We start from the raw sequence: 25220 nt of genomic DNA, 5'->3' as shown, positions 1-25220 counted from the left end.
TGGCTTAACTATGTGTGATGCTGGATAACTTCCTGAAATTAGGAACCAGGTGTCAAATCTGATTAAGGTATCCTGTTTCCATCACTGAGGTATTTCCAGGACCAAGTACTGGATACCTCAAGAGATCCCCATAGCAGTTGCTCATGTCTGGATCTCCTTTATTTTACTGTTATTTACCGGGGACTTTCTGACGGTGAAACAGATCTTTTGCAGTTAGTACAAAACTGCGCTGCCAGGCATCTACTCAAACATATTAAGCCTGTGTTGGAATCATGGTCCATTACCTTATAATGGTTAAAATCTTGCTGTTAGTATATTTATCCATATACAGTTTGGGTCATGCATAAATGAGGAAACATATACTATCATTCCCTTGCTTAGTGAGCACTGAATTTGTGGAACATAATACCATGGTAACTGAGGGAGTACTCCATTTTGATCCTCTTTTTTAGATATCTTAAATCATTTCTGTTTGAGCTAGCATTCTGAGATTATATGCTTGGACAGTCTCCTAACTTCCTTTAATGTTCATGATTCAAAGATAATGTTGTTTGGCAGGTACATCATTGTTTTCTGCTGTCGTTTTTTTTAGATTGTGACTTATTCTTACTGGTATGTCTTTGTCTTACTTCTTAATTCTTTATTGCATAATACATTGTTTCTTTGTATTCTTCTTTTAACTGCATATTAAAATTTGAAAAGAGACCACAGCTCTGTCTCTTGTGAGTCAGGCAGAAATTTTTTTCGCCACCCTCCCACCCGGTTACTGTAGTGTTCTTAAACACCACTGTGTTTCTAGTTGCCTTCCCCTTATGTTAATTTGACCATATATCTCATTTCCTCTCTGTTTTTATTGGCTTGTGTGAGTAAGCACAAAATTATCATTTTGTGAAATCACTCCCCTTCAACTATTTAAATTTATTGGCCATCCTACTGTATTCCATACTACCAGACTACAAAAGTGACCTACCCCTTTCAATCTATCTTGTTGTTTTAAAAATAGTGACTCTCCACTAAAACTTAACTTTTTAGACAGGTAAAACTTGTTACCTACTTTCACATCTAACTCCTCTAGTGCACACTGCAGTGTTTAGGATAAACCATTTTTTTTCATCTTACCTTTAAGCATCCCTGTGACTAGCACTTGCTTTAAAACCTGCTGGAAAGCACTAGGAAGTCTTAAACTGATACAAACACTCAACTCTCCTTGTTAATAAGGAGAAATTAATCGTAGGTACTAAACAGCCTATAATTGCAAAGTACCTTGCTAAGGTAAGGGAAAACAGCTCTTGTACTTTACAAAAAAAGAAGCACCAAACCAGGCATATCCAAGGGTCAACGTCCGGTGATTTCTCCTGTCCACCTGGTGAATCTGGGCATACTTGGGCAATGCAGCAATTGAGTCATGTACACAGACAACCCTTTCCTCCTACCACCCAACACTACAACCTGTGAGAGATGCACTTACATAGCCAAACTGGAAGCAAAACTCTCTCCACCCAAGATTGTGCTAGACAGTCAAGAGGAGAAGGTTAACACCTGCACTACACCTCAAGCAACACATAGCCCTTCTAAACCTACACCACCAACACCCACACATACCAACACTAAACCCACATATGTGGAGGCCCTTAACAGTAACCTGCCCAAGCAACAAGGACCTCCGAAGCTGAAATGCAAGCAAACACCAATCACAACCAAAGTGTCACAAAGCTCACAACACCAGTGTGCCACCCAACAACAGCCCCTAAGGCAAGACAACCTACCCAGCACTTTAGTCATAGGTGATAGTCAGGCACACTGATGTCCCACTCACCAGGCTGAACAAGGAGAAAATTACAGTCATCTGCCTGTCGGGTGCCAGGGTCCACCACATAACGCATGCACTCAAGTCACTCCACAACAAGTATAAATATGACTCTGTCATTGTCCATGTTAGAGTGAATGACTTGAGATGTACCTCCCTGGACTACATGAAAAGAGACATGGAAGATCTCTCAGATCATGTGGCCCAGGCAGGTATGACACTAGCCCTGAGTAGCATCCTGCCTTCACCCAGAATTATACCACAGTATAAGGACAAAATGATTGACTTCAGCAATTGGCTAAGCTACTGGTGTCATTCAAAGGGAATCCAGTATCTGTCTGCCTGGGACGACATAATCAACAGACCATGATGCTTTGCCAGAGATTGTCTGCATCTGTCACTCCTGGGATTCAGGTTACTGGCTAAGGCTCCTGCCACCCTTATAGTGCCTTTTTTAGGCTAAGTTCAAAGGACAAAACCACCACCATAACAGGCACAAGCATGCAAAATCTGAAGGTAATGCTACTCAATGCTAGAAGTCTAAACCTTAAAATGCACTCTCTCGAGGCACTCCTAAAAATGGAGAATATCAATATCTATGCGGTAACTGAGACCTGGTTCAAGGCTCCAGAAAGCACCCCTGCAATACCAGGCTACAACTCTTACCACACTTTTCGGCCACCAAACCAGGACTGAAACACTATAGGTGGAGGAGTGTCCATATTCACCAAGGATATTCACAACACCAGGCTAGTTGCCCAACACAATGTGTCTGAAATTCTCCAGGTGTAACTAACACTAGGTAAGACTGCAGTCCAAATTGTAGCTTGCTACAGATCCCTCACCTTGCCCCAAGATTCTCTCTACACCTTTCTAAACATACTGGAAAATATTAAGATACAACCAAACACCCAAATACTGGGTGATTTCAACTACCCTTCCATTAACTGGGAAAACTACTCATGTACCAACACCTTTGCCCAATGCTTCTTATAATTCATAAATTACAACTCCTTGGAGCAACTAATCCTTAGCCCCACCAGGGGCTCCAATATCCTAGACATGGTCATTACCAACATGGGAAATCGATGCTCCACACATATGGTCACCTCCTCGTTGGTCAGGTCTGACCATAAGCTAATCACCCTTGACATCCACATCCCACCCCCACCCCCCACAGAAGGGAAAACTCCGTAAAAAAACTTCTCCAAAACCAACTTCATGCTACTCAAGTCAAAAGTGACAAACTTCATGACACCCATGTAGACGGGAACTGAAAGTTCAACTGCTGAATCCTACACTAAGGCACTGTATGGGCACATCCACTCGTGCATGAATCGTGTCATTTCCAATAGAACCAAGACACTCTCCTCCAAAAAAAGGAAGCCAATCTGCTGGTCCCTTGCCATAAACAAACTTTACAACAAAAGGAAGAAACGGTTGCAGAAAAGAAGAAAATCCCAGGATGCAAAAAACTCCCTTACCAGCCTTAGTAAGAAGCTGAGATCCCTCATAAAATCCTCCAAAGCTAGTTACGAAAATAAAATTGCCAAAGATTCTAAAGACAACCACTAGGTATTCTATAGCTATGTCAAGAATCTAAATGGCAATGCACAGATCTGCTCTGAGCTACAACAGAATGGCATTAAATATACTGATCCCAAGGATATTGCTAATATCCTGGCAGATCGATTAATTGCAAACTTCACCTCCCAAAGCCCCATCTCAATACCGAAAGATTGCCAAATTCTGGTAATAATGGCCACACAGGTAAAAAAAAACGCACTCTCCAAAGCTAAGAATACAGCATCCATGGGGCTAGACGACATCCCAGGCTGTGTACTACATGAACTACAAAATGAACTGGCACCTTACCTAAGTGTCATGTTTAATCATAGCCTCACCTCGGACTTTGTGCCACTTAGTGGCGCACAGCTACAGTTATCCCACTCCACAAGGGAGGAGCCACTTTGGATCCCAGGAACTACTGCCCCCTTAGTCTGATGAGCCTGATCTGCAAGGCCATGGAACATAGTATGATGGAACTTATAAACAAAGACATTGGCAACCTTCAAGACACTGGACCCCACACAGTTTGGGTTCATGAAGGGCTGATCTTGTCTCCTGAACCTAATTGACTTCTTTGAATCAGTCTCAAGTGCCATGGACAAGGGTAAGGTGGTCCACACAGCCTATCTGGACCTCACCAAGGCCTTTTACATCATTCTCCACTCTGAAATTATAGATAAATGTACTAAGCTGGGCATTAATCCCTATGTCACTCAATGGGTTGCCAACTGGCTTACTGACAGAACCTACACTGTAAAAGTAGCCGACTCCAAATCCAGCTTCAGACAAGTGACAAGTTGAGTACCTCAGGGTTCAGTCCTGGGACCACTCTTGTTTGGCATCTACTTCTCTGAAGTACAGGCCAACACTAAGGGACTATGGCTAACAAAGTTCGCAGATGACTGCAAACTGGGGGTCATTATTAAATCCCCAAATGATGTGGATATTCTACAAAAGGGCCTTACAGAAACAGATGCTTGGTGCCAGAGCCATGGGCTCAAGTTCAATGCCAAGAAATGTATAGTTATCCCCTTTGTGTAAAAACATGTACCCGTGAATTGCTACATAGGTGGCAGTACACTAAATACCGAAAGTGTGATAAGAAACTTAGGGACATAGGTGGACAGTGATCTCACCCTCAATAACCACATCGCCACAACAGTCTGGAAATCCTTCTGTGTGGCACACCTCATCACTTAGGGCTTTTCATCCAGGAAAAAGGAGGTCATTGTCCCACTGTACTCATCCCTCATTAGACCCATTATAGAATATAATGCCCCATTTGGCATGTACCTCTCAAGACATCTGCAACAACAGGAAAGGCCACAGAAATACCTCACAAAGAATCACAGGCCTAAAGCAGATGCCATATGCTGACCATCTAAAACAACTCCACCTATACTCTGTTGCATATCGTCTACTCAGAGGTGATCTCTGCTTATCATACAAGGCCATGTCAAACCCAGAGCTCTGAACATGATACACTTAAAGAAATCCCAATCCCTCAGAGACACATGCTCTGGGATCTAAACCTTGTCATCACAATGAACAAAACATGCTGGAGGGATAGGTTCTTGACCCAGAGATTTCCCAGACTCTGGAATAGACTGTCCATACATGTCAAGCAGAGTGCCTCTTTGGCCCTCTTCAAAAGGAACCTTGATGATGGGATGGGAGATAGGAAATTCACCCCGGGGATCATGTCAATCACCCTGCTAGACAGAGGTCCAGAGAAGTAAATACTGTGGGAAGAAATAGCCAGGGAATTGTTATGGCTAGGCTTGTATAGGCCCTAGGGCTGATAGCCTAGTACCAACCTATGAACCTATGAACCTTTGTGTGAGGCATGGTGTCAAAGTCTTTTATGTCCAGTTGCTAAACATCAGCTAATTTCTGTTATCTATCTTCATACATTTATAAATTCATAGGAGATTACTAGGTTAACAGCTTAAGAGCCCTTACAACCCTAGCCATTATAACCTGATTTTACACAATATGTGGGCCCTAGGGGCAAGCTGATGGCACAGGTTTCTTCATATGCCTTGAGTATTTTATAGATTGCCCCTGTCCATAAATGACATAGGCACTACCCCAGGTGTGAATTTGCAATTCCCATTCCACTGATCCAAACTGCATTTGAGGAGGAACAGCAACAAATCATTGGTTACACACAGCAGAAATAAAACTTGTTTAATAAAAAAGTTAGCACTTTCACGGATATGTTCCTCTTCATCAGACTTACTTATACAAAACTAAATATGCCTATAAATACAAGTTCAACAGCAGCCAAGCCATGAGGTATAAGGAATCTTCAATGTTGTCTTTAGGGCCGGACAAGGATTAGCAGATGAATAAGTCGTTCCAGCACCACAAGGGCACTTTTTTGTTAACAAATCCCCTTTCAATATGGGGCAGATCGAGAAGTCACATAAGGAATCAGAGAATGAGATGCCCACACAGCATAGAAGAGCCGGTCAGAACTGGAAAGAAATTCAAACAAGTTTTGTGGTAAATATATCTTCATATACCACAGTAAAAACCAAATGGTGCTGGCAAGAGTTACCTCCAACAACAATAAAATGAACAGTAAAAAACAAAGCAGGAGGTAGCAGCCATGGCTATGTAGAATAACAGTTTTATTAGTAAAAAAGGTGAGCGCTTTCGTGGCACCAGCCACTTCATCAGACAATCAAAGAAGAGTAAAGCACAGCATTTATACCAAGCTTATCATTGCCATCAACTGCCCAATTAATCCTTAAAGCCATATACTTAGTATAAAAAGTTTTATATCTAGTGTGAAAAATTTTAAAAGCTTAAAATTAAAAACAGCTCAACAATAGAAACAGCATATTACATCATACAACTTAATACATACAATATAAAAGTATAAATATATATAAAAGTATAAAAATATATAAAAAAAGTATAAAAGGTCAAGGGGGTACTACCTACTATTTCTTTAAATCTCTATTTATAAGAATGGGTTTAATATTGATTTTGTCATTCAGGCCTACCCCAGTGTTAGCTCGTAGCCTTATAATCCATTCTAGTTCCCTAGTTTCTACTCTGTTCCTAACATCTCCACCTCTATTGTCAGTATAGACTTTATCTATTGCTAAAAATAAAAATTTGTGTGTCTCATCAGTAGGTAGGCCTGAATATGCATTATGAGGCCCTACAAGAATTAAAGGTTCTATCTTCTATAGAAATTCGCCCAGCTGAGAAAGGAGGGGTTCTTGTCATTTTAGACAAGAGTTTGTATATCAGCAGAATGATGGATTTGATGAGTGATGTGAATACATATCAACCTATTTCTTTGAGTGTGGCCAGGAGCGTGATCGATAAGATTGATTTTTATATATTTGATCTATTGATCTCTGGCATGATTTCAGATTCAATTTTTGATTATTTTAAGATGGAACATCCCATCATTCCTGCTATATATGGGTTACCGAAGATACATAAAAGTTTGATAACCCCTCCAATGCGGCCGATAGTCTCTAATAGAGGGTGGGCCACTGAGCCCCTCTCTATTTATGTAGAAAAGAATTTACATCCGATTTTGGGCAAGTGTGAAACTGTTACAAGATACTAAGACTTTCCTTAGTGAGTTAAATATGCATTTGGAACCTTTAGAAACTACTTGTTTGTTTGTAACTCTAGAGGAGAGTCATTGTTCACTATGATACCCAACACATGGGGTATAGAGAATGTTAAGGATTTGTTGTTGAGCAAAGGTGTATCCTCAGAGAAAGTTGGACTACTCTGTACTCTGTTGGATATTATACTCGACAACAATATATTCATGTTTGGAGACGATTACTACTTACAGAAGGTTGGCGTAGCTATGGGCATAGCTTGTGCCAATAGCTACGCCAACCTTTCTTTGGTGCAATGGGAAGTTAATGCCATTCTGTCCAACAATGTATACAGTGAATTGATTCTGTGCTACAAGTGCTTTGTAGATGACATTTTTATGTTGTGGGGTGGCACTGAGGAATTACTGTTGGAGTTTATGCAGTTTTTGAATACTGTTACTAGTTTTCTAAAGTTTACTTATAAATATTCTCAGAGTGAAAGTGATTTCCTGGATGTGCAGATTAGAAGAGAGAGAGTACATTATGTAAGTACAACACTATATAGAAAACCTGTCAGGAAAAAAAATGTATTGCACTACCAGAGTATGCACCCAAGACATATTAAACGTAATGTCTTGAAAGGGCAGATCTACAGGATCATGCGCCTGTACAATGATGATACCAAATTGGAATTGGCATTGGCCTCACTGAAGAATGAGTTTATGGAGACAGTGTATAAAGAGAAAGCCATTGATAGCCAGATACAAGATGCCTGGAAAGAGAGAAAAGGCAGGTGTAGACTTTATTTCAACAAGAGTGGATTGTCAGCAATACCTGAGGTAGAATATGTGACCAGTAGTAATGAAATAACTGTAGATGTACATGTACAGAATGAAGTGAGACTGCCTCTGACTTTTGCCAGTAATGTAAGCATAGTATGCAACGCAATTAAGAATAATTGGGCTATTCTGATGGTGGATGAGTTGAAGGGGGTGATAGGAAGTAGGCCCAATTTTATTTTTCGAAATAATAGATCTATCAAAGATCAGTTGTGGTATAAATCTTATTCACAGAAATATGTTCCATCAGATAGACAAGGCACATATGCATGCAGGAATTGTATGGCCTGTGCACATATTCATCTTGGAGGGTATTTTATACATCTATCTCTTGGCTTTAAGATTGATACACAGTTTTATACTGATTGTAAGACCAGAAATGTGGTCTACTTCAGCTTTTGCACATAATATTTCTCCTTTTATATAGGGAAAACCAATCGTTCTTTTAAAGAAAGGATATTAGAACATTGTAGGGATGTGAAAAATGTGAAAGAGAGCAATGCTTTAGCTATGCACGCGAAAAAAGAGGGTTCAGAGCATATGTTTACATTTTTAGTGTTGGAAATTGTAGGTGGTAGTAGTAAAAGAGGTGGTCACTTGAATATTAGCACTGAAGCTGTTGAACAAAAATGGATATTAAAGTTCCAGGCAGATAAACCACCAGGATTAAACAACAGTTTCTCTAAAACCGTTTCTTAAAGCTAGAGCCCTTAAACATTGGTCCTATATATTCTATATACATTCTTTTTATATTTTTTATTAGTATCATGATATATAGTGCGTTTATAGATGTAGGTTTTTATTTTATATATATATATATATATATATATATATATATATATATGTTTTTATTTTATGTATTTTTTTATATATATTTTCTGATGCATTTAGATTATGTATACATATAGGTTTTTTTCCCCTATGCCTATTTATTAGGTTTTCAATTAATTGTATTCATGTGATGCAAGAGGTGATGTCATAACTTATCATGGCGTTTGATTGGTTTTCCAATTTTTTAACTTGTATTTATAGGTATATTTAGTTTTGTATAAGTAAGTCTGATGAAGCGGAACATATCTGTGAAAGCGCTAACTTTTTTATTAAACGAGTTTTATTTCTGCCGTGTGTAACCAGTGATTTGTTGCTTTTGCTCAATTTATTTTTGTTACATTGATTACTTTATTCGTGTGGGTGTTTTTGTGTTGTTTTTTTTGCATTTGAAGAGGGCCAGGGAAGGGCTCTGTTTATTGTGAATAGGAAGCCTGTTCCAAAGAAGGGGCAATCTCTGAAATACATATCTGTCTCTCCAGCATGTTTTGTTTGAGTCATTGACTAAGTTTAAATCTCTATATTAGGTGACCCTCATGCTGTTTGACTTGTAGATATGCAGCCAGCTAGTCGCTCCATCAGGGCTGGATTTATGAGTGCCTTGTAAGTCAGGCATAGGTCACCTCTTAATAGTCGGTAACAGACAGAGTAAAGGGAAAAAGATTTTAGTCTATCTGCATAATACATATTGTTTACACACTACATTTTCTTTGTGAGGAACCTCTGAGGTCATTCCACCTGCTGTAACTGCCTAGTCCAGTACATGCCAAATGGCACATTGTACTTAATTATTGGTCTAATGAGAGATGAGTACTGTGGGACTATAAGTTCCTTGGATCTGGAAGTCATACCTTTACTTATAAGCTGTGCCACGTAGAATTAATTCGTCACCTCTGTGTACACATGGTGGTCATAGTTCAGGCTACTATCTGTTTGTTTACCTAGATCTCTCACTTCTGATTCTATTCTTAGGGGTATACTATTCATGTTCTAATTTGCAGTGATATTTGGCTTCTCAAAGGGTATGATAATGCAATTTTTTCACATTTAGTTTTAGACCACGGCTCTGACACCAATCATTTGTCTGGCTTAGACCCTCCTGATGGATATTTACATCACTGGGGGATTCGATGATTGCCGCCAGCTTGCAGTCATCAGTAAAATGTGTCAGCCAGAGGCCTTCCACATTAGCCTTAAATTCAGGGAAGTATATTCTGAACAGGAGTGGTACCAGCACTGAGCCCTGTGGCACACCACTAGTAAATGGCCTTTTGCTGGATATGGATTCACCCACTTTAACCACATGTCCTGTCCAGGGACTTGTAGTTTTGCTAGGCTGTTGCTCATGTTCAAACTTAAATATGCGTGAGGAGGGTGCAGAAGGGGGATTTTGGATTAGAGGTTGGGAGGGAGGGAGGTAAAAGATTAGGCAGTGGGGAAGGGATTTTAGGGTTAAGGAGCAAGAAGGGAGTTACAAGTTTAGGTCCCAGTCTGGAGACTTATGCTTAGGGTATTGGAGTGTGAAATCTATGGAATGGGAAGGAAGTTTTATGGTTAAAGCGTGATCTGGAAATTTAGTTTAGGGAGGGGAGGTGCAGTTTTAGGTATAAGGAGTGGGAAGGAAATTTTAGGTTTAGAGAGTGATCAGGGAATTTCTATTTATGGAGAGGGCTGGAATTTTAGGTATAGAGAGCGATCAGCAACTTTTGGGTTAGAGATGCAGGACTGGAGGTTTATAGTAAGGGACTGAGGAGCTGGGTTGGGAACCAGGTGGATTTAGGTTCTGATAGAGCTATGTTATGTAGTTTACAGGTTCAGGTGTTGAGAGGGCTAGTGGGATATAGAACAATTGCTTTGTCAGGCAAGTGTCAGTGAGCAGGTGTATCGCAAGCTACTAGCACACTAGAACCTGTAGTAGACCCGTTTTAATCACACCTTCCAAATGGTGTGCACTTTTGAGGCACTGCTGTGTCACTAATAAAATCATTTGAATGTTCGCATTCACATAACATCACGGTAGTGCTGTAAAGGCAATAACTATGAGCTCTCTTACAAATTATGTATTCTTTAATATCTACTTTACCCTATTCAAGTTATTTTAGAAGAGGCAGATGTAAGGCAAAAAGCCAGCCCTGGATGGGACAACAGTCTATTGCAAGATTCATGCCCACAGCAAACACACACTCACACACACACACACACACACACACACACACACACACACACATGCACATGGACACGTGTGTGTGTGTATATATACACACACACACACACACACACACACACACACACACACACACACACACACACACACACACACACACACACACACACACACACACACACACACACACACAGCTATATGCAGTTTTCAGGATTCACAGTTCCTCTGTAGGATGTATTTGTAATGTGGTGCAAACCTGGAGTCCCCTGTGCTGCTATTTCATTATTGCTGACTGCAAAGGTTCTTCTGGATCATTTACCGTGTTAGTTTGTTCCTCAACAATTAAACTTTGTAGATGTGCTGCATAATTAATTTTGAATGATGAGTTAATATCTGCAGTCATTAAAAAAAACTTTCTTCTCTAAATTTCCACTCTAGGTAAAGTTTTCTAAAAAGAAAAAAAATAATGATTTTTTTTGGTAAAAATGCTAATTACAGCAACAGTTAAATGTTCAAACTTCTGTAAATGTACGCAGCAGTTCAATAAACTTACCTTCCACCAGGTAATGGATATTTCTGTGTGGCTCTTTTTCATATAGTACTGTATTTAATTTATTTATTTGTGTTTTTCACTGAATATTAACTCAACTGAAGTTGTGGCTGTCTCTCTACAGAGTACTTGTTAAGAATTTTGGTGTAGCCATTGATAGCAGTGGGAGGTAGCTTCACCTCATCATTGATAGTCTGTCCTGCCTTATGTAGGTGGTACATTTTGAGTTATCTCTGCTTAATATCTGAGCTTTGGCCGGCTAACATCTACCTGAAATCAACTGGATGTATAACTGAATTTAAGTACAATTTTATCTGCTCTTTCTCATATCGTACTGTATTTAATTTATTTATTTGTGGTTTACACTGAATATTAACTCAACTGAAGTTGTGGCTGTCTCTCTACAGAGTACTTGTTAGAATTTCTGTGTAGCCATTGATAGCAGTGGGGGTAGTTTCATCTCATCACTGATATTCTGTCCTGCCTTATATAAGTGGCACATTTTGAGTTGTCTCTGCTTAATATCTGAGCTTTGGCTGGCTAACATTTACCTGAAATCAACTGGATGTATAAGTGAATTTAAGTACACTTTTATCTGCTCTTTTTCATATAGTACTGTATTTAATTTATTTATTTGTGTTTTTCACTGAATATTAACTCAACTGAAGTTGTGACTGTCTCTCTACAGAATATTTGTTAGAATTTCTGTGTAGCCATTGATAGCAGTGGGGGTAGTTTCACCTCATCACTGATATTCTGTCCTGCCTTATATAAATGGTACATTTTGAGTTATCTCTGCTTAATATCTGAGCTTTGGCCGGCTAACATCTACCTGAAATCAACTGGACGTATAAGTGAATTTAAGTACACTTTTATCTGCTCTTTTTCATATAGTACTGTATTTAATTTATTTATTTGTGTTTTTCACTGAATATTAACTCAACTGAAATTGTGGCTGTCTCTCTACAGTTAGTTCCCCACCCACCTTCCCTGTTCTTGTTTTTGTGTTAATGTTGGTGGCTTTAAAACTGCCCGCCCCTCTTGTAGATTTGTATTTGGATACTCCTTCTGGGCCCATCTCATTTGCTCACTCAACTGAGTGCAGTGAGATCATATTCTGATTTCAGGCACTCCTACTGTGTACAAAGAGAGCAGTTGGGAAGGACAACCCCTGTAGCCTCTTAATCCTGCTCTGTTCCCTCCCTCAAAAAAAAAAAATAAATAAATAAAATATATATATATTTTATTCAGGTGCTCTTACTGTAACTGTCTTAGTTGCTCTTTTGTGTGCTATCTGTTCAGTCGCTCTTACTCTGCACTTATTACTGCTTGTTAGTAGCCTTCTAATTTACTGCCTTCTGCACTTGGTTTTTAGTCATTTGTTAATTTAATTGCATTTATTTGAACTGTATTTGCCGTAGTTTTGCTACACACTCGGGTGTGCTGGCCTGCACTGCAATTTGAATTGTATTTACTGCTGTTTTAAATGCTTTTCTGTAAAAAAAAATAAAAAATTCTAAGCTTGTTTCCTGCCTTTCCTGTAACTAGTCAAGTCCAGATACAGACTTGCTGTATCCAGGACTGTCGGTAAGCTTCTGAGCCCCCCCCCCCAAGCCTTTCTGTGTTGGAGGGAAGCCTTCTAGCTTATCAGTGGGAGTAGTAAGCACTAGGTAGCCTATTTCCCACAGGAAGAGTGGGTTTTGGCCCTGAAATTGTAGTTCATTGGCTGTTTGGGCAGTTTTTCCATCTCCTTCTACTTTCTGGTTAAAAGCCCATATTGCGTTTAGTCCCTACCTTTCCTATAATTAGTGTAGTCCAGGTACAGATTTGCTGTATCCAGGACTGTTGGTAAGCTTCTGAGCCCCCCAAGCCCTTTTGTGTTGCAGAGAAGCCTTCTAGCTAATCAGTGGGAGTGGTAAGCACTAGGTAACCTATCTATCACAGGAGGAGTGGTTTCTGGCCCAGAAATTATAGTTTATTGGCCGTTTGGGAAGCTTTTCCATCTCTTTCAACCTTCTGATTTAAAAGCCTGTGTTTGCGCTTGTTTCCTGCCTTTCCTATTACTAGTCTAGTCCAGGTACAGATTTGCTGTTTCCAGGACTCTTTGTAAGCTTCTGAGCCCCCCAAGACTTTCCGTGTTGGAGGGAAGCCTTCTAGCTTATCAGTGGGAGTGGTAAGCACTAGATAGCCTATCCTCCATGGGAAGAGTGAGTTTTGGCCCAGAAATTGTAGTTTATTTGGCCATTTGGACAGTTTTCCATCACTTTCAACTTGCTGACTTAAAAGCCTGCTTTTGTACTTGTTCCGCACCTTTCCTGTAACTAGTCTAGTCCAGGTACAGATTTGCTGTATCCACGACTCTTTGTAAGCTTCTGAGCTCCCCAAGCCTTTCTGTGTTGGAGGGAAGCCTTCTATCAGTGGGAGTGGTAAGCATTAGGTAGCCTATCTACCACAAGAGGAGTGGTTCCTAGCCCAGAAATTCTAGCTATTGGCCATTTGGGCAGTTTTTTTCCATCTCTTTCAATGTTTTGGTTTAAAAGCCGAACTTGCACTTGTTTCCCACCTTTCCTGTAACTAGCCTATTCCTGATACAGAGTTGCTGTATACAGGACTGTTGGTAAGCTTCTGAGCCCCGCAAGCCTTTCTGTGTTGGAGGAAAGCCTTCTAGCTTATCAGTGGGAATGGTAAGCACTAGGTAGCCTGTCTACCATGAGAGGAGAGGTTCTTGGCCCAGAAACTGTAGTTTATTGACCATTTGGACAGTTTGTCCGTCTCTTTCAACTTTCTGGTTTAAAAAGACCACATCTGCGCTTGTTTCCCATCTTTTCTGTAACTAACCTACTGGGTAGCACTAGAAAGCCTTAAACTGATACAAGCCTTCTAGCTTAGAAGAGAGACTTTGGAGTGATTAAGTATCAGTTTTCTGTGCTTTCTTGGTGTACTTGTTTTCCGACTAAATGCAGATTTTCCAGCATTTATTGTGATTTAAAAGCTTGTTTTTTTTTTTACATATTGTACTTATTTGACTGTCTGCACTTTTAAAAAGTTGTTTTTTGTTTAAATAATTTGTTTAACTGTTGTAGCCTTTTCTGATTATTTGTAATTGTTTAAAGCTATTTTAAGTGTATTTTTTTAGTCTTTTTGCCTTATTGTTTCAAAAAAAACAAAAAAAAAACAAAAAAATTCCTTGGTTCCCACCTTTCTAAGCTAGTATAGTCCAGTTTTCAGGCTAGTGCTGAATTCAGGGCTGTGATACTAGTTTCTGAGTTGTACATACCTTACTTGGATAGAAGGAAGTTTCTCTGTTCACCTGTGAGAGAGGGGAGCTTTGAGCAGCCATCTGTCCCTGGAGGAGTGGTTCCAGCCCAGACGTTAGTAGTTTATTGGCAATTTTGAGCTAATTTCTATCTCTTTCATTTCCCTACTATAAAAAAAACGTGTTTGCACAGTTTTGCCCACTGGGCAGCGCCGGTTAGCTATGGTTAAATTATTCCCGGCTCCACTAAGTCTCCTCTTCAGTTTTTCCCTTGAAACTAGTCTAACTCTCAACCTAAGCACTCAAAAAGCATCTTACAGCCCAGCACTTGCTCAGACCTAATAGCAAGCACTAATATACCCTGACACTGATTTCCCAGCAGGGCAAGGCTCTTTATTCACCCCTCACCAACCAAGTGACTAAGCAGATCACCCTACTATTCAGGCATGACCAAAGGGCAATTTCAGGTGTACTTTCCAGTCCAGCTGGTGAATCTGGGTATCCTGAGGCAATGTTACAACTGCCTCATGTACACAGACAACCCTCTCATCCTACCACAAAACAGTTAACGTATGCGAGAGATGCAATTATACAGCCTAACTGGAAGCTAAGCTGTCTCCACCCAAGGCTGGAACAGACAGTCAAGAGGAGAAGGTTAACACTTGCACCACACCTCCAGCCGCACACATACCTACTAAAACAGCACTGGCAAAAAATACATATAAATACACAAAATCATACTCAGAGGCTCTAAATAAAAACCTGCAAAAGCATCAGAGACCTCCAAAGCAGACACACAAACAACATGCACCTCCTGTCACAAACCACACATAAAACATAAAATCAGTGTGCCTCACAATCACAACCCTTAAGGTGAAATAACATACCTAACACACTAGTAATAGGTGACTCTATAGTCAGGCACACTGATGTCCCAGTCACTAGGCTGGACAAGCAGAAGGTTACTGTTAGCTACCTGTTGGGAGCCAGAATCCGCCACATAACACAAGCACTCAGGTCACTCCAGAACAAGTGCAAATATGACTCTGGCATTGTTCATGTTGGTGTGAATGACCTGAGACATACCTCCCTAGACTACATGAAAAGAGACATGAAAGAGCTCTCTGATCATGTAGCCCGGGCTGGTATGATCCTGACCCTGAGTAGCATCCTTCCCTCATCAAGAATGATACCTCAGTATAAAGAAAAAAATGATCAATTTCAGCAATTGACTAAGCTTCTGGTGTCATTCACAGGGGATCCAGTGTCTGTCAACTTGGGACGGCATGCTCGATAAGCCGCGTTGCTTCACAAGAGACGGCTTGCACCTGTCACACCTAGGCTTTCGAATACTGGCCAAGGCTCTTGCTGCCCCCATACTGCCTTTTTTAGGCAAGGCTCAAAAGTCAAACCCACCTCTGTAAACAGCACAATTAACAAAAAACTGAGGGTTATGCTACTGAACGCCAAGAGTTTAAATCTCAAAATGCACGTGCTCGAAGCACTCCTCAGTATGGAGAACGTCGACATCTGTACAGTAACTGAAACCTGGTTCAAGGCACCAGAGAGCACCCCAGCACTACCGGGCTACAACTTATACCACACGTTTCAGCCACAGAACACGGACCGAAACACAAAAGGAGAGTGTGTATCCATATTCATCAAGGATATCTACACCTCCAGGTTAGTGGCACAGCATGATACCTCTGAGATGATCCATGTGCAACTAACATCGGGCAAATTTGCAATGCAGATTGTAGCCTGCTACATATCACCCTCCATGACCCAGGACCACCACTCCACCTTTCAGGAGACACTGGAAAACATGAAGGTCCTACAGAGTACCCTGATATTGGGCAATTTCAATTACTCTACCATTCATTGGGAAAACTACTCGAGTACAAACTCCCAGGCCCAGCGCTTCCTGGAATTCATCAATTCAAATGCCCTGGATCAGCTGGTAAACTCCCCTATCAGAGGTGAAAACATATTGGACCTGGTCATTACCAACATGGGTAACAGGTGTTCCACACTGGAGGTCAACCCGTCACTGGTTAGATCAGACCATCACCACCCCCAACTAAGAAACCACAGTAAAAAACTTTTCTAAAGCAAACTTCACCTTACTTAAGACAGAGGTGGTAAGTTTCACAGCCCCCATGCTAATGGATAACACTGCCCAAGATGCAGAAACCTTTACAAATGCACTCTATGAGCCCCTACAAGGATGCATGGATCATGCCATCCCTAGCAAAACCAAGACTCACTCCTCTAAGTGAAGCAAACCAGTTTGGTGGACCCCTGCCATAAACAGGCTATACACTAGAAGGAGGAAACTAGTTCAGAAAAAGTGAAAATCCCAAGAAGGAAAGACATCCCTGATCAGTATCAGTAAGAAACTAAGGTCCCTCATGAAATCATCCAAGGCTAACTTTGAAAGAAAAATAGCCGAGAATTCAAAAGATAACCACAAAGCCTTCTTTAGCTATGTTATGAATCTAAGTGGCAACTCGCAGATAGGAACTGAACTAGTGCAAAATAGCACAAAATATACTAAACCTACTGATATTGCCAACATCCTGGCAGATAGATTCAGCACAATCTTTACCCCCCTCTCACCTCCAAAAGGGCCCACAATAATACCGGAAAAGTGTAGTGTCCCAAAAATCACAGACGCACAGGTGAAAACAGCCCTTTCAAAAGCCAAAAACACAGCGTCAATGGGACCAGATGGTGTCCCAGGCTGCGTTTTGCATGAACTTCAGAATGAACTAACCCCCCACCTAAACACGCTGTTCAACCTCAGCCTCTCCACAGGCTATGTGCCCATTGAATGGCGCACAGCAATGGTTATTCCTCTCCACAAAGGAGGGGCCACAACTGACCCTGGCAACTATCACCCCATAAGCCTGACTAGCCTGGTCTGCAAGGCTATGGAGCATCATCATCATCATGGAACTCATTAACAAAGACATTGGGAACCTCCAAACACTTGACCTGACCCAGTTCGGCTTTGTTAAGGCAGGTCATGCCTACTAAACCTGGTTGACTTCTTTGAGACAGTCACCAAGGCCATAGACAAGGGAAAGGTGGTTGACACAGCCTACCTTGACCTCACCAAGGCTTTCGACACCATTCCCCACTCAAGTATTACAGAAAAACTCACCAGTCTGAACATAAACCCCTATGTCACAAGATGGGTTGCCAACTGGCTTACAGACAGAACTCACACAGAGTAAGAATAGTGGGCTCCAGGTCTGACTCTAAACCAGTCACAAGTTGTGTCCCGCAAGGCTCGGTCCTGGGACCCCTACTGTTCAGCATATACTTCTCAGAAGTACAGGCAAACACAGGAGGACTATGGCTAAACAAGTTCACCGATGACTGCAAACTGGGAGCCATAATTGACTCTCCGGCTGACATGGACATCCTCCAAAAGGGCCTTACTGACACCTGGTGTCAAAGTCATGGCCTCAAGCTAAATGCCAAAACAATGCATAGTCATCCCATTTGGGAAAAACAAAACACCACAAATTACCACATAGATGGCAGCCCCCTTAATACAGAAGAGGTAATAAGTGATGTGGGGACCCAGGTAGATACTAATCTCTCCTTTGACAATCATATTGCCAAAGTAGTTAGGAAATCCTTCTATGTGGCCCATCTAATTACTAAAGGGTTTGCATCTAGAAATAAAGAGGTTATAGTGCCCATCTACTCGTCACTCATTAGACCCATCATAGAGTACAAGGCCCCATTTGGGATGTAACTCAAAAGTCACTTCCAACAGCTGGAAAGACCACAAAAGTACCTCACCAAGAGGATTACTGGTCTCAAACATATGTCCTATGCAGCCCGACTGAAAAAACTCTGGCTGTACTCAGTGGCATATTGCTTACTCAGAGGTGATCTCTGCCTGACTTACAAAGCCATGTCCAACTCAGAATTGATGGACATGCTCCACCTAAAGAAATCCAAGTCACTGCAAGCCGCGTGCTCTAGTGAGCTAAACCTCACCACAACAATAAATAGAACATGCTGGAGGGACAGATTCCTGTCACAGAAACTCCACATACTTTGGAACAAAATTCCAAACTACATTAGTCAGAGCCCCTCACGAACACTCTTCAAGAGAAACCTTGACGAGTGGATGGGTAACAGAAAATACACTCCTGGGATCACTTCATTGGCTCTGCTTGATAGAAGATCAGTTAATTAATTAATGGGGCGGCGAAAGCCGACGCACTCTGGCTAGGCTTATAAATGCCCTCAGGCAGATTGCCTAGTACTTACCTATGAACCTATGAGATCCTGCCAGACTGACCTCCTGAACTGGCTCATACATCACAGGGGCAGGATTTAGAGAATGGTGTTTTTTGTTTTTTTCGTCGGAAAGGCTGTACATAAAGTCAGCATTCTCCCAATTCTCCAAGGAAACTTAAGGCAACAGTGCCAGTGCAACATAAGTGGACCATGGCACATGCATATTCTGTCCTTGGAAGGGAGAATCCATTTACTAGCCATGTGCTTAAAGCCTAAATTAAAGGCGACACAATTACGTGATGCTGCTTTACCCCATTTGTAATAGTTGTCAGTCATCAGGGATCGAAACATTACCTTGAGGTACAACATTACGTGCTAGATAAAGATGAACTATTAAAGAGGTGAGTCTATGGGAGAAGGGCTGAAAATAGCAGCAGAAAATAAATAAAGGGTCTTGGTGACCAGGAAAAACTAGAAAATTAAACAAAATGTGAAACAATTTATTTTGATTGCTTGGTTGCTACACCACGTATCATTTAGTCTGTGCTAGGAAATAAATCATGGTGATGAAAATTTTAATAATGCAATAATTTTCCATGCTACTTATTCAAAAAACAACTGTGTGTAGAAGAGTGGCATGGTTGTTAGCACTGTTGCCTCCCAGTCCTTCAATCTTCACTTCACTTCCCATTTGACTTACCCTCTGTGTGGAATTTCCATGTCATTCCTGCATGCATGTGGGGTTTTATTAAGCCCTTTGGTTTCCTTCCACATCCCAAAGACATGACATAGGTGTAAGCCTGCACACTTTTCACTGGTGTGCATTCTGTGTGTGTGTGTGTGTGTGTGTGTGTGTGTGTGTGTGTGTGTGTGTGTGTGTGTGTGTGTGTGTGTGTGTGTGTGTTGGGAGGTACATGGATGTGTCCTAGGACTGACTGGCTTCCAATCCAGAATCATATTCTCTGCCTTGCATCCAGTGTGGGTGAGGATATGCTCTAGTGCTCTGTCACCCAATGGGTATAATTATAATGAGTGTACTGTAGGCAGTCTAAAAGGATAACACAAACTCCACTGTTATGTGTTCAACTCTATGCAACCTCCAATATGTAACCAAAATAAAGTATGGAGTGATTTGTGGTAACATAATGAGTAGAAATTCTTTTTTATGTTTTATTTATTGGTCATGAAAACCTACTAGTACCTGGAATGTTTATACAACATATATCCTATTCTTTTAGTTTTCTTATTATATAATTTTGTGCCTTATTAACATACGTCCCTAGGTAAGTACTAAGTCAGCTGCTGTTGTGGGCCATTTTAAGCCTAGTCAAATTCACTTCTAAAACTGTGACTTAAACCCTGTACCTTGTGTCAGTAAGGTAAACAACTTATCCATTATGCCAACCCCTGCTAAACAATGACAACACATAATTATGCTTTAAACTAGTGCATTACACATTTGAGCCTGACTAGAATATCTGGGCTGCAGGATATGAACCTTTTTCAGTCACTTTCTATTACCTAGCAATACATGTGCAATATCATTTTCTAATAATGCAGCTGAAATATATTTACCACTGTGGATGCTTGTCCCACGTTGGAGTTTCATGGCAGCAGCAGCACCACCAGCCATGGATGAGGAGGCCCCTGTTGAAAATAAAATAATATTATTATAAATAAAATAATATTATTCAGCATTCCATTTGTTGTATGTAGGGGAAAAGAAAGTTTTGGATGGAATTCCTGAGCAGCACTCATTCCTTATAAATACTGCAAACATTTATATTAGTGTTTTGCTGTTAGCTTTTCAACAGAAATAACCTGAACTATGGACTGCTGAAGTAGCTAGCACAAGTATAAACTGAAGCACATATTTTCAACATCTTGGCATGTACAGACTCATTGTGTGACAAGCATGTGATTGTTTATATAGTAGTCGAAGTCTGAAATTAAAAAAATCTCTTAAATGAGTAGTCAATGTGCCCCCCCCCCCATATGCACACAAACAACTAAAATGTCACAAATATTATTTCAGAATCTGATATGGTACCACAAAATAGTTAGTGGACAAAAATGGCAGGCGAAACTAGTAAGACCTAATCTGGAGTATTACATGGAACCTCTATATTTCATAAATGTAAATATGACATAATTGTATCAGAGTATATCAGAGTAGGATTACTAAAATGACTAGAAATTTGATCAATAGACAACATAAAGGCAAACAAGAATATTTTTATTCAAAAAGCCTTGAAAAAAATGGGAAAATATAGTAGAACAGAATTGTCTAAGTACCTCAAGGAAATCAGTGAAGTTCGGTTAGATACTATCAAAAACAGAGATACAAAAAGAAAGACTATTGTCTGATGTCAAAAACTGGCTGCAATACTGCAACACTGAAGATGTAAGGATCATAGGAGATTACTAGGATATCGACCCAGAGGTCATTTTGAGCCTAACCGTTTCATCTCAAATACCATGAAAATGCTACTCAGTACCCAAGATTGCATTTAGTAATGAATGCCCATGACCAGGAGGGTTGTGGGCACTATCCCTGGTAATAATTTATGGTGCCCCATCCACTTGTCCAGGTTCCTCTGGAACAGTATCAAAGAGGTGCTCTGTTTCACGTGAACTGGTAGCCTGTTTCAAAGATGCAACAGTCACTGGGAAATAAATCTGTCCCTCCAGCATGTCCTATTTAAGTTGCAGTCCATATTTAGGTCCCTGGAAAATGTAGCCCTAGTCCCATTTGATTTACTTATGCACAGCAAGTTCATTAGGTTTGGGTCTTGGATTGCTCTGTAGACCAAGCATAAGTCTCCCCTAAGAAATCTATATGACACGGAGTATAGTGACAGGGACTTTAGTCGGTCTGCATAAGGCACATGCCGGAGCCCCTTAATCTTCTTTGTTAGAAACCTTTGAGGTCTCTCCAGTTGCTGCTGGTGCTTTGTATGGTACATGCCGAATGGGACATTATACTCAATTATGGGCCGGATTAGTGCTGAGTATAGAGGGGTTATAACCTCTTTTACTCTCAAGGCGATACCTTTACTAATCAAGTTTGCTATGTAGAAAGCTTTCCTTACTACAGTAGACACATGGTGGTCGAAGTTAAGGTTGCAGTCAACTTGTGATCCCAGGTCCCTTACCACTTTGTGGGTACCTAGGGTATTGTTGATTTGATAGTGTGAAGGAACATCGTGTGTGCCAAATGGAATGATGCTGCATTTCTTTGCATTCAGTTTGAGACCGTGGCTTAATACACCAGTTGTTGGTCTGTGTGAGGCCCTCCTGGAGTATACTGGCATCATTTGGGAATGCAATGATTGCACCTAATTTGCAGTTGTCTGCAAACTTGGTCAGCTACAACCCCTTCATTTGGGCCTGAACTTCTGAGAAGTATATACCACACAGTAGGGGACCCAGCACTGAGCCCTGTGGCACCCTGCTGGTAACAGGTCTGCTGGTTGATGTGGAGTCACCCATTTGATAGTGTGTCCAGTTTGTGAGCCACTTGGCAACCCATCTTACAGCAAAGAGGTTTACATTCAGTTTGCTAAGTTTATCAGTAATGCCTGAATGTGGGATTATGTTGAAAGCCTTTGCCAAGTAAAGGTATACTGTGTGCACAGGTTTGCCATCATCAATGGCCCTGGTCACATTTTTAAAGAAGCCCACCAGATTTAACAAGCAGGATGTGCTGTTGACGTAGCCAAATTGGGTAGGATCCAAGGTTTGGAGGTTACATATGTCTTTATTAATGAGGTCCATTATGATATGTTCCATGGCATTACGAGGCTGGACAGGCTTATGGGTCTGTAATTCCCCGGGTCTGTTGCTAGGCCACCTTTGTGAAGGGGAATTACTGTAACTGTTCTCCATTCTGCAGGAACAAAGCCTGTGGTTAGGCTATGATTGAAAAGGGTACTTAATGGTGATGCAAGTTCATGTTTTAGCCTGTTTAGAAGACAACCTGAGATGTTATCTGGTCCCATATAGGCTGTGTTTTTTGCCTTGGACAAGGCTTTGAGGACCTGCTCTTCAGATATGTAGGGTCCCTGTAGGGAAGCTTGAGGGAAGGTTTGTGGTAAGTTAGGAGGGGATAAGGGAGTGAAATTTTCACCAAACCTATCCGCTAGTAGGTTTGCTATCTCTGTTGAGTCAGTGTGTGATACCATTGGTCACTAGTTCTGCACATGCATGGATCCTACCTTTTAGGCTACATACATAGCTTTAAAATGTCTTATGGTTATTCTTGGCTGTATTTGCTAAGTTTCTCAGAAAGGAGCCCTTAGAGGATTTGACAAGTTATCTTATTAGCCTGTTGAGGCTGAGGAGGGTGCTTTTCCATTTTTGGGGCCTTGTCTTTGTTTTCTTGAACAGCAGCTTTTTGCATTTATTGTAAAGTTTGTTGATGCTGGATGCCTACCATGGCAGCTTGTTTTTATTTGGGGCTCTAGCTTTGATTCTTTCTGGTACAGCCGAGTTTATACACTTATGCAAGTGACTGTACAGGGCTGTAGTGTAAGCTTCGGCATAGTTACCACTTCCAATTGGGATGGGGCTTGGAATACATTTATACCTTCACCTAGGAGGATATAGTTTGCCTTAGTAAAGTTTTTTAGTCTGATTTCACCCTTTGTGAATGCTGGTGGTAGTGCCAGCTCAAAGGTGACTGTTTTGTGGTCATATTTAACTAATGGATGTCTGACAGTTGTGGCAGTGCATCTGTTTGACATGTTAGTGAGGACCAGATCTAGAATGTTTGTTCCTCTTGTCAGAGTATGAATAATTTTTTCCAAGGCATTTGAATTAACAAAGTCAAAGAACTTTTGTGCTAGTGAGTTGGGGCTAGTGTAGGTTTCCTAGTTGATGGTGGGATAATTGAAATCCTCCATAACCAGAGTGTTCGGTAAAATTTGGATTGTCTCCAGTGTGGTCAAGTAGGCTTCGTGGGCGTTGTGACCCATGGATGTGGACTTATAACTAGCTATAACTTGAATGGGTGTCTTACCCACCGTAACCTAGACTTGGAGTAACTCCAAGAAAATTTTGTTTTTGAGTGGTTCACCTTATGGCTTGGTGGTTGAGACACTGGTGTTGCTGTGTGTCGTGGGTGCTGCGGGGACTGTGCTAGTTGTAGCAGTCATGTTCTGGAGGTCTCTGGTGTTTAATTAAGTTTTTTAGAGTACTTCTGCATATGTAAGTGTATAAACTCAGCTATACCAGAAAGCTTCCCAGGAAACACTAGAGAATGTTTAACACAGCAGAAAAAATAGCAGTGAGACACTAAAAACAGTTTGAAAAAGCAGAAATTCAGCAAGGAGGCTCTAAAGAATGTTTTAAACAGCTAACAGGTCAGTTATTTAAACACTGCTTGGATGGAAAAGCAGAACAAGCAGAACAGATAGCTTTAAAACAGTGAAAAATACTAGTAAATACTTAAACAGTGAAAATAGAAAAAAAAGCTTTGTAAACAGTGAAATAGTAATAAAATTCAATTTAACAGGCCCAATAATGCAATTATAGTACAACATTGTAGTTTAGTACACAATATGTAAATATAATATAAAATAGGTAGCAATCAATAACAATTGCAATAAATAGTATAAATAAGCAACCCCCCCCCAAAAAAAAAAAAAAAAAAAACAGGCAACTTATGTTTTTTAAGGAAGCTCTGAAGCCTCTAATTGTCTGGTATCTCAGATCAGAATTGTGTCTGGTAGCCCAACTCAATTCAGCTTGATACAAACAAGCAGAAACCTACTGAAATGCAGGTTCTAAATACCAGAACCTAAAAACATGAAAAAAAAAACTTTAAAAAGATTCAAAAGGACCAATGAGGATGCTTATTCCAAGCCCTAGAAGCAATTTTTTACAGAAGTGTGGTAGGTAGCTGAAATAACTTTCTTAATGAGGTTGCAGGATGAAAACTGACATAAATTTGAAAAGTGCACTAGAAAGAGGCATTTATTATGAGATGAGTTAAGCTGTTGGGTAAGAAGGGTGGACATGTGGCCCTTATCTACCTACTCTCTCTCAAAAGCTGTGTTTTTCTTTTTCATGTGACTGAAGCTATTGGTCTTTATTATTTAAATTTGTGGACAAGTAGGAGCCATTATCAATTATCCAAATAATCTGCAAGGACAGCATTTTTTAATGTGCTGTGGCAAACTCATCATATATTAAAAGGTATATGAACTTGATGTTTTCAGTGTAGGTTTACAACAGTACGCACAAAAGTGATATTATCATGACCCATATTTACTTTTGTTTCTTACATACAAATAAAAGGAACCTGACTGCAGCATACATGGCTCAAAAGAATATTACTGATAAACCACTATATACTTGATAGGA

At 40.5% G+C, this 25220-nt stretch overlaps 1 protein-coding gene across 1 annotated transcript in view; it reads right to left on the bottom strand.

Annotated features, from left to right (window-relative positions):
• The window catches only part of DOK7 (docking protein 7), a 949191-nt gene that overhangs the window by 56287 nt on the left and 867684 nt on the right, over positions 1 to 25220 (bottom strand). The window contains exon 9 of the mRNA XM_044072729.1: positions 20430 to 20501. Coding sequence (XP_043928664.1) covers positions 20430 to 20501 — 72 coding nt within the window. The remainder of the gene's footprint in view (positions 1 to 20429; positions 20502 to 25220) is intronic.

This window comes from Protopterus annectens, chromosome 5.part0, assembly GCF_019279795.1.
Source record: "Protopterus annectens isolate FY-2018-M chromosome 5.part0, PAN1.0, whole genome shotgun sequence".
In the NCBI taxonomy this organism is placed as follows: Eukaryota; Metazoa; Chordata; order Ceratodontiformes; family Protopteridae; genus Protopterus; species Protopterus annectens.
This window is presented reverse-complemented; position numbering and strand designations above follow the sequence as displayed.